This window comes from Nicotiana tabacum, chromosome 21, assembly GCF_000715075.1.
Source record: "Nicotiana tabacum cultivar K326 chromosome 21, ASM71507v2, whole genome shotgun sequence".
Taxonomy (NCBI): Eukaryota; Viridiplantae; Streptophyta; class Magnoliopsida; order Solanales; family Solanaceae; genus Nicotiana; species Nicotiana tabacum.
In genome coordinates, this window is record NC_134100.1 from 20,065,063 (window position 1) to 20,076,348 (window position 11,286).

The window sequence follows — 11,286 nt, forward strand, 5'->3', positions numbered from 1 at the left end:
CTAATTAAGTATAAACAAACCCCATGATATTCCCTGGCAGACTTACTTTGAGTAATGTTTATTATTTCTGAAACTAAAGTAGAGTATGGGCAGCAGAATGTAGTCTGACAGCATATGCTGTCAAACTATTTAATTCAAAAGCCCTTATGCAGGACACAGGCTGTGCACAAATGCACATGTGGTGCACAAATGCACATGTTGTGCACAAGTGCACATGCCCTCCAATTTCAGAACTGTAACTAAACAAAACATTGATTTTAAATTTCTGATTCAAATTAACAATTATAAGCACTAAACTCAGTTCCTAATTGAATCAGGCAATGCTTAACAGAAGCAAATCGATTTGTTATTGTTCAGGCAGCTGAAACTAATTGACGACACATGTCGACTCGACTATATTAATCATAACATGTACAGCCGTAGCCAAAATCAGACATTTAACAGTATCGAACACATGATTTGAATTGTACTGACTAAACAGAATTGTACTCGAGGAATCAGTTGATCAGTCAAAATTGAGGTTCGACTAATTGCACAGCACACACATATACACATTATCAGTAAAGACAGAAGAGGGACTCAATCAAACACAGAGGTTCAGGTAAGGTGGACAATTAACAGTTGCTAAAAATTCAAAGACACAAATTACACACGACATTCGGCCATACGAACAGACCTTTAATCAGCACATGGAATAAAGAAAAGAAAAGAAAACAAAACTCACCTTAAATCCCGAAAAATCAAAGAGCCTTAGCTTGAATTCGAACAGGCCTTTCTTAAGGCTGAACGGACTTTAATCGAAGTGTTTCTCAGATGAGAAACACTTCGATTAAAATCCATTAGACCTTAATCTCTGTGGCTTAAACAGATACGGAACAGGCACGAGGGTTAAACCTAATCTCTTGGTTTAAACAGGCACGGAACAAACACGAGGTTGACCCTAATCTCTTGGTTTAAAACAGGCACAGAACAGGCACGAGGACAGGCACGGAACAGGCACGGAACAGGCAAGGAACAGATACGAGGACCCTAGGATTCAAAACATCAGATCTGGGATTTGTGTTTCCCTGGTCAGATTCGGACCAAACCAAGCATGGTTTGGTCACGAGGGGGGTCCGGGGACTATCTGGTATGAAACTGGGGTTAATCGGTGTAAGTTAGGTTCCGACTCGAATCTTCAAATGAAGATTCGAGAAGGTGGGAGGGGATTCGAGCCAAGTGGTTAACAGATCCGTGTTCAGGGTGGCAAGGGGGTTCTATGGTGTTAAGGATGGGGTCACCGGCGTCCATGCCGCCGGCTTTCATGGTGAAAGTATACAGGGGCGGCTAGGGTTTGAAGGTCTGAGGTCTGGTGAAGACGACCTAAGGCAGGGGGGGTTTGGATCAGGGCGCGGGGTGAAGGGTTGTAGGTTTATATAGTTAGTGGATAGATGGATCCTGGCCGTTGGATGAGACACGATGAAGGGCCAGGATCCTTCAACTAACGGGAAACGGTGTCGTTTCAAGGGTGAAGGGTTGGGGTCGGTCTGGGTGAGACGGATCGGGTCTGTTAGTGGGTACGGGGTGTGAAATCTTGGCCGTTGATCTTTCAGAGATCAACGGCTCAGATCAGACTCAATCACTATGACGTCGTTTGGACGTCCTTGAAGTAGGCTGGTCCGGACCGGGGCAAGCACAGGTTTTGGGCTGGGTTGTTTGGGCTTTGAATTAAAATGAAAATCAGCCCAAACTGATTTTCAAACCAATTTTGCACTTATCTTTTATTTATATTTTTTTTATTTTATTTTTTAAAACAAAAACCAAGTAAATCAAATTAAAATTAAATAGACACTTAATACAATTATTTGCACATACATATTAAAATAATTGAAGTAGGTAAAATCAAACAAACAAAAAAAAAATCACGGACAAAGATGCATATTTATGATTTTCTATTTAACAACCGGATTACGGTTCAAATTACGCATGACACATCCCTTTTCTATTTAATAACCGGATTATGGTTCAAATTACGCATGACACATACATTTTGTATTTTGTTTTAATGAAATAAAATGGGCAAAAATCATAAATAATTAACAAAATGCCACGTAAAAATCCGAAAGTTGTACAGCAGGACCATTTGTTATTATTTTTCATTTCTTTTTTGGAGCGATTGTCGCGTAAGACAAAAATCACGTGCTCACAATAGTTAGTCTAGTTACATTGAACCAATTTTTTTAATTAGTTCATTAATCTAGTTAGGTCTAAGTAGTATCTCATTTCTACTGTAATTCTTGATTTTTGATTTGGGTTTTTGATTGTTTGATTTCTGATTTTTTTAATGTCGTTTGGAAATTGAAGGGGTTTGAAAAGGTAATATTGAAAACTTTAAAGGGTAAATTAGAAACCAATTAGAAACAAATGGCTCATTTGTTGCATCTCAATTATTCACTCATTTTTAGTCCAAAATCAGTATGCTTTCTTTTCCCATTTATTTGTTTCTTAATGTTTTTTTCTTTTTCTGAATCCTTAGTTTGCGTTAGCTATTAATTTTGTTAGTTCAATTAAAATAAGTTTATTTAAGTTAATTGCATGATAGTTAGCCTAATTATATCGAACCAATTTTTTTTAAATTAGTTCATTAATCTAGTTAGGTCTAATTAGTAGCTCATTTTTGCTGTCATTCTTGATTTTTGATTGTTGGATTTCTGATTTTTGAATGTCGTTTGGGAATTGAAGGGGTTTGAAAAAGTAATATTGAAAACCTTAAAGAGTAAATTAGAAATCAAATTAGGGATTGGTTCTAGAAGGTTCTAGTAGGGGCTAATGAGTAAATCGAACAAGCTAAATTTAGGTCTGAATTATTTGAAACTGAAATATTTAGCAAATGTAAGGGTAAAATTGATTTTGCATAAGGTAAAAAGTCAGAAGGTTCTAGTATTTTGGATAGCTATCCCCATTTTAGCAAAATATGCTGAAATTGGGTGGGAAAAGGACAGACAACTGTAAAAAAAGAGGCTGTACTATTCTGGATTTCAGAATTTTAGGTTAGAATATTCCTTTTTGATGCCTTTTTGTGCACTCTATAAAAGAAAATCACTCACTTATACACACACACATACATAGATCAAATTTTCAGAAACCTAAAAAAGGGCACTAAAAGTTCAGCTACTGTTCCATTGATAGCTGATCAATTTCCTTGCTGATCTCGACCTAAGTTAGAATAAATTTTTCCGTTGAAATTTCTGGGTTCTTGAGTTGCAAGATGGCTTGAGGTTGAATGTTGTGATATTGCTGGGTTTTGCTGCTTAGTTTCATTGGTTTTCTGCTCTGTTCTTGCTGCTTTTTTCCTTGAAGATTCACAACCTTGTTCTTATTCTTTGTAACCAGGTATATCTTGAGCCTTGAATCATGAATGAAAGCTTGTTTTGAAGAGTGTCTTGCTGCCATGGAGTTTTGGAGTTTATATTTACACATTTTGTTTCTTTTCGGTGTTTATTTCTAAGTCATTTGAATACTGCTCTTTTTTTGGCTTTCTTATTAGTTAATGTGTAGTTACATTAAAGTCTTGTCGTGTGGATTCATGAAATAGCCAAGATATTCAGTGTTGATAGGATTTGAAAAACATCTTTTGCATATGCTGAATTTAGGCTAAGTAGTCTAGTTTTAAAATGTTTACTTTCAGTCTTTTCTACCTCCATGTGATTCTGTCCAGTGTTTTAAAATTACTGTTTGTTAATATGTGAGTTTTTCATACGTGTTGGGTATGGTCAAAATAGGCTATGACTGATGCTTGAGTACATTTGGTAGAAGTGTTTCAGCATTACTACAGTGCGTAAAAATGATTATATGCTCCTGCTGCTTCATTAGTAACTATTGTAGTTTTTTTTAGCGTTTCTACAGTGCTCAAAAAGAATTATGCATGTTGATTAGTACCTGCTAGAAAAATTGGAAATCAAAATGGGCATGAACATATAGGTTATATCTGTTTGAATCTGCAGTTCTAGTAGAAATCTTGATTGTGCAGTACTCATTTAATTTTAGCATTTGATGGTAAAAAAAAAGTGAATATTATGTTTATTGGTTGGAAATTCATGAACTATTTAGAAAGTAACCACTTCTTTTAGCTATGATTTGGGTCGTGGCTTATCCGAATGGGCCTACTCACAGACTATTTAGAAAGTAAATAGTCTTAATAATTGGCCCATTTAAGTGGTATGAACTAGTGAGCTATGGCTTCAACACTCACGAAGACTTGATAGCTCTCAGAAAGGCAAAACATTTTTGGGCTTCATTGTGAGCCCGCCTTCATGTACCCCGGACCTATTGAATGGTCTTAACTTTGACCCAATGAAATATGAACTCATTTTTTGGGGCCTTTAATCGATTGAAGACTTTCAGCCCAATTTGTAAAGTCATCACTATCAGTGATAGTCACAATTGCTGTTCATATGGTGTTAACAAGCAAATTCCATAACTTTTGAATTTCCATATTAGACTTTTGTAAAATCATAGTTCATACAGTAGAGCCTCAATTTAGATTAGAACAACAATCTCTTATAAACATCCATAGATCGCCTTAACTGAGTATGATTTCTTTTAAAATAAATTGAGGTGTGTCATACACAAATAAAATTCATAACCTATGGCCCTCACATTAATATTAACTTAGCACAGAAAAATGCCTTTTAAAACACTCATACTTTGCTTTAGGCGCGACTTAGACTATTATTGTGAGTATGTATACGTTTGCATAACATAATTATGAATTTCGTTCTAAAAATATATCGAAGTATGCGTTCGCCCAACTTCGACCAAAACTGTTTTAATAATTAATAAAATATAATTAATTGTGGACACGAATGCGTGACATGATTTTTGACGCGCCAAAGGAAATGAGTATACGTATGCGTAACTCAATTCTTTCATTACGAATAAATCAAGTGTTTAAAAGCGGTAAAAAGATAAATGCACATAGGTCCTAAAAATGAGTAGTCAAACAATTTAAGCCATGTATAAATCGCTAAGCAACCGTGCTAGAACTAGGGAACCCGGGAATGCCTAACACCTTCTCCCGGGTTAACAGAATTCCTTACTTAGAATTTTTGGTTCACAGATTTTTAAATAAAGTCAAAAAAATTTCTCGATTTGAGATTTTAAAATAAACCAGTGATTTGGGACACCCAAACAAACTATTCCAAGTGGCGACTCTGAAATTGAATAACTAATCCCATTTCGATTAATGTTACTTTAATTGGAAAAACTCCCTTATATTACCCTCGGATGGTAAAAAGAGGTGTGACAAAGCTTGCAAGAGACTTAGTTAGAATATTAGTAGGTTGGTCAACAGTAGGAATGTGGTGAAGGGAGATCAAACCAGACTGTAAGCAATCACGAAAAAAGTCAGTCAATATCATTATGCTTAGTCCTCTTGTGAAAGACAAGATTTTTGGTAATATGAAGTGCAATCTGGCTATCACAGAACACCTGAACAGGAGCACGGAAAATTATATCAAGATCACCAAATAATCGAACCAGCTAGGAGATTTCAGCCACAACTTTCCTCAAAGCTGTGTATTCAGCTTCAGTAGAGGAAAGAGAAATTGTTTGCTGCTTCTTGCATTTCCAAGAAATAGGACAACCACAAAAAATTAATAAAGAAACCGGTGATAGACTTGCGAGACTAAGCACATGTAGCCCAATCAGAGTCAGAATATGCCACAAGAGAAGTATCAGGAGACTTAGAAAGGAGAATGCCTTGCCAGGGGCATTCATCAAGTACATGAGAACATGTATGACAACCAACATGTGGGAACCTGAGGAGCCTGAAGGAATTGGCTTAAATGTTGGACAGATAAAACAATATCAGCTGTGGTGTGCTATAAAAACTTGAGTTTCCTCACAAGTCTTCTGTAAAGACTAGGATCAGTAACGGGCTGGCCCATGTCAGAAGTTAGTTTGTAGATGATTCAAGGGGAGTCACAACTAGAGTGAAATGCATGCAATTGAATTCAGCCAAGAGGTCAATAGCAAATTTCTGTTGACTGACCAAGTAAACTTGACTACTCTTGATAACCTCCAAACTCAAAAAATAATGGACAGACCCCAGATCTTTGATCTTGAACTGAGAATTCAAGAAGGATTTCAAATTGTCAAGCTCAGCTACATCATCTCCAACAAGTAAGATATCATCAACATAGACATCCAGGACTATCAAGGAAGAATTAGAAGACCTAGTGAAGAGGGAATAATCATTTTTACTTGAAATGTAGCCTTTAGATAGCAGAGCTTCAGACAGTTTGGAAAACCACTGCCTAGAAGCCTGTTTGAGGCCATAAAGTAACTTATGGAGCTTGCAAACCAAGGAAGAAGAATCAGAAGCCACAGAAGTAGAAAGTTGAAGACATGAGGCAGTTTCATATATATTTTTTCATAAAGATCACCATGACGAAAGGTATTATTTACATCAAATTGATAAATAGTTCAATCCCTCTTAGCAACAAGAGAAAGAAGACACTTGATGATAATGGACTTAACAACAGGAGAGAAATTCTCTGTGTAAATAATACCTTCCTTTTGAGTGTCACCTCTAATAACCAATCTAGCTTTTTACCTCTCAATGGAGCCATCAGATTTTTGTTTAATCTTGTAAACCCATTTGCAGGGAATAGACTTCTTGTGACGAGGAAGAGGAATAATCTCCCAAGTATGGTTTGCCTCTAGGGCTTGAAATTCATGTATCATGGCCTCTTGCCAAACAGGATGAGAGGCAACCTGCTGATAAAACTAGGTTCATGCATTTGTAGCTCAGCAGGAGAAACCTTGTTGTCGAGGGCAGAAGAGAAAACATAGTCTTTAAGATAGGAAGGAGTGTGACCGACACTGGTAGACTTCCTAAGCAAAGGAGAAATTGGCAATAAAGGGACAGAAGAGGAATCAGAGGTAGGGAAGACAGAAGTAGAAGGGGAAGAAGGAGGAAGAGGATATGTAGGAGAATGTGCATGTATATAGGAAGGAGGTACAGAGGAAGATGAATGAGGAGAAGGAGTAGAGGCATAGTCCACAAAAGGAACAGGAAGAACAAGATGTACCGTGAAGAAGGTGTGGAATAAGGAAAAACATGTTCATGGAATACCACATCTTTGGAAAAGATAATAGAATGATTGTTTAGATTAAGGAGTTTATAACCCTTTTTACCACATGGATACCCCCAAAAAACATATTTAATAGCCCTAGATTGGAATTTATCCTTGTGAGGTTTGGGTATGGTAGCATAACATAAACAACCTAAAGATTTGAGATGAGCATATGAAGGAGAAACCCCATGTAACCTTTGAAAGGAGACAGATTTCCAAAGACAAAAGAGGGCATCCTATTTATTAGATAAGTAGCAGATGCATTCACCCCAATATTTGGTAGGAAGGTGAGATTGAAAAAGCAAAGATTTAGAGGTCTTTAATAGGTGTTTATATTTTCTCTCAACTACTCCATTTTGTTGTGGAGTATGAGGAATAGTGGTTTGGTGAAGGATCCCATTTTCAGGAAAAAATGCCTGAGCTTCAGAACTACTGCCTAACTCAAAGGCATTATCAGCTCTGAAAAATTGAACAGAGGAATAGAAATAAATCTGAACTATTTTAGTGAAAGCTTTGATAATGGAGAAGACATTACTCTTACATGACAATAGATTGGTCCATATAACTTTAGAGAAATCATCAACAATGGTAAGAAAATATCTAAACCCATTGTACATTCTGGTGTGGTAAGGACCCCAGAGATCTAATTGGACAAGTTGAAAAGGAGAAGAGGACTTGATATGGCTTTCAGGGAAGGGAAGTCTCTGTTTCCTAGCCATATGACAAATAGGATAGAAAAATAACTGCTTAGCAGAAACTATGTTAGATAAAATTAGAATATAATTCATTTTATGAAAAGATATATGACCCAATCTTTGATACCAAAACAGTTCCAATTTATTAACACTAGTGGAAGAAATACAAGAGGGAATGGGGAAGGGGAAACAGAGTTAGAAGGAAGAACATTACAAGCAGTACCAAAAGAAATAGTAGAAATAGAAGGTGAATACTCAGGCATGTCAGGTAGCAAAAAATACAGCCCATGAGAAGCTCTACCAATTTCCAATTGCCTCTTCAGAGAAGGGCCCTTAAAGAGTGACTACTGAATAATGCCAATCATTGTAATTGAGAAAGAAGTTGGTATACAAAAATAAGGTTGAATTGGAAAGAAAGAACTAAAAGTACATTGTGTAAAATAATATCTCTTCTAAGTTGTAAGGAACCAATAGATATTACTGTGACTTTATAACCATTTGGTAAAGTTAATAAGTAAGGTTTAGGTAAATGTTGTAAATTGTGTAAGAATTATTTATTGGAAGTCATATGATTGGTGGTACGTGAATCTAGTATCCAAGGTATTTTTCCTAATTGAGCAGACAAAGAATGTTCTATAGAATTAACTACAGAGAATTGATCAACAGGAAGATGACATACACCTACAAAATTGGCATAACCAACATTGTCATCAGAGGGTGAAGAATGGATGCGAGGAGAGATGTGAGCTTACTGGAACAGAGACATGAGATGCTGATATTGTTCTGTGTTAAAACCATAAGCTGCAGAATCACTGGATTTGATACTAGGACCAACATCAACAACAACTTCTTCTATTTGAATACAAGAGGAAGATCTCTTATTTTTGGTGAATTTAAAATCAGTAGGGAAGCCACGGAGCTTATAATATTTCTCTACTGTGTGACCAGGTTTTTTGCAATACTTGTAAGACATAGAAGATGAGTTCCTTTTTGGATTAAAATTAATTCTTTGGTTATACGATCTGATATTGTGTTGAGGATTCATTGAATTGGCATGTGCTGAATTAGATGTGGTGGCAGAGAAGGATGCTGAATCACTAGAAAATCCAAAGGCTGGAGTTTGATTCTCCTTTTGACTTTCTCATGTTGGAGTAGAAAATATGTTTTACTAATGGATAGGAGTGGAGACATGAGCATGATGCTGCTCTTTATAGTTGAATAAAACTCATTCAATCCACTTAAGAATTGAAAAGGGTGGTGGTCTTCTATGAATTTGGGTAGGGCCCTACAGGAACAGGTAGGACCAACATAAGCAGAATTTAACTCATCCCAAAGAGCTCCCATTTTGGTGAAATAAGTGGCAATATCAGAAGACCCTTGTGAGGTAGAACTGATTTCTCTTTGGAGATGAATATATTTAGATCCATTAGATTGTCCAAACCTTTCATTTATATCACTCCATACTTTTCTAGCAGTGTTGAGACACGTGACACTAACTGCTATCTCCCTAGTCAATGAATTGGTAATCCAAGCCTTTACCATATCATTACATCGTTCCCAGTAAGGGTAATAAGGGAAATTAGGTGGAGGTTGAGGAACTTTCCAAGTAACTAACCCTAGCTTGTTCTTAGCAGAAAGTGAGGTGAGCATACTACTACGCCAATGTACAAAACTAGTCCCATTAAAAGGGATAGCAACTAACTGACTACCAGGACTATCAGATGGGTGAACATAGAAAGGGTGAGCTGAGTCCAAAGTAAACTCAACAAACCCATCAGTAACGGAGGAAGGACTTCCCATATTTAGAAAATAAAATAATAGTTTTGTATGATAACAAGTCTCAATTGAATGACAGTCGAAATCGAACAGACAAAACCCCAATCATACATTAATTTTGACATGCAGATGAAAGACAGAATTTTTACCCTCCTTCTTCGCACACCTGAAGAAGTTAAGGCCTTATATATGCAGAAAAAGAGAAAGAGCTCCGGAAAAAAACTTGAAATCCTAAAATCGCTCAGATCGAAAACCTCAGTACCTAACCAAAATCATTGAACCAAACTCGACGAATAACATCGGAATGAAGATGACAACAAGACGAATCGATTGCTATGCTCAGATACCATGTTAGACTCCATTATTGGAGTCGATTAAGAGAAATCGAAACTGAAAAGAAGAAACACCCTAATTTAAGGGAGGCTGTAGTGAGGAAAGAGGAGAGGAGAAAAAAAAGGAGAAGCATGTAACTGAATCCTCTAATTTAAGCACTAATAATGGATTGTATATAATTTGTAAGTAATCCTAGTTTAAGGCGGGTAATATACTGTGATGACCAGGCCAGTCGTCTCATGAGTTACCGCTCCATTTCCCCTATTTCAGCTTCTTTACGCTTCGTTATTCGTGTTTTATGTAATCGAGTTTATTAGTTCGAGTTCGGAGAGGATTTGGTAAGAAATGAGACACTTAGTCTCTTTTAAGAAGGCTTAAGTTGGAAAAGTCAACTGGATGTTGACTTATGTGTTATAGGTTTCGGATGTGAGTTCCGATGGTTCGGTTAGCTTCGGAAGGTGATTTGTGACTTAAGAGAGTGATCGGAAGTGGTTTTAGAGGTATGGTGTAGAATTAGGTTTGAATTGGCGAAATTAGTATTTTGGCAAATTCCAGTTGATAGGTGAGATTTTGATCCGAGGGTCGAAATGGAATTCCGAGAGTTTCTGTAGCTTTGCTATGTCATTTTGGACTTGTCTGCAAAATTTGAGTTCATTCGAACGTGGTTTGGTTGGGTTTTTGATCAAAAATAGAATTTGGAAGTTCTTGAGATTCATAGGCTTGAATTCGATGTGATTTGATGATTTTTGGTGTTAGTCGAGGTGTTTTTTGGAACGAGGTTGAATAATATTTAGGATGCATTGATGCTTTTGGTTGAGGTCCCGAGGCCCTCGGGTGTGTTTCAGGTGAGTTTTGAGCGAGTACGGACACCCCGGAACTTAGAAAAATGGAGGGACCAGCAGTTTTGGCGCGGACCTCGCTCCTTTTCGCGCTGGGCGCGCTGGCCTAGTGCTGGCCGCTTCAAAGTGGCCGCGGCCGTGGTCGTGAAGACTGCAGGTTGCTAGTCCTACTTCGAAAGCTCATATCTTTTGATCCACAAGGCATTTCGAGGTGATTCAAAAACGAAAGTTATATCCCTTCGTGTCTAGTTTCCACAAAGGTAAAGATATCGCAATTTGAACAAATGTAGCGAAAGTTATGGCCAAAATACTAAAGCCTGTCCCTACAGAGCAAGACCTGCGCGGCCGCGGTCGTTTTTGTGCGGACTCCGCTGGTTTTGCGCGGACCGCGGTCATTTTTGTGTGGTCAGCGATGTCGGAATCCGAGGGGTACTCTATAAATACGAGGTTTTGGGTTTTATTTGATATTTTGACCTAGAGAGCTCGGATTTTGGCGATTTTTCGAAGGTTTTTCAAGAAATTGGT

The 11,286-nt window shown here is 37.3% G+C and overlaps 1 protein-coding gene across 1 annotated transcript; it reads right to left on the reverse strand.

The window, feature by feature from the left end:
- Positions 1-8,854: 8,854 nt before the first annotated feature.
- On the reverse strand, positions 8,855-9,613 carry LOC142175155 (uncharacterized). Its single transcript, XM_075241733.1, has one exon. The coding sequence runs from the start codon at positions 9,611-9,613 to the stop codon at positions 8,855-8,857; it is 759 nt and encodes a 252-aa protein (XP_075097834.1).
- Between the last annotated feature and the right edge of the window lie 1,673 nt (positions 9,614-11,286).

Excerpts from the sequence above, each read along its gene's own strand:
- LOC142175155 (XM_075241733.1), bottom strand. The coding sequence starts at position 9,613 with ATGGGAAGTCCTTCCTCCGTTACTGATGGGTTTGTTGAGTTTACTTTG.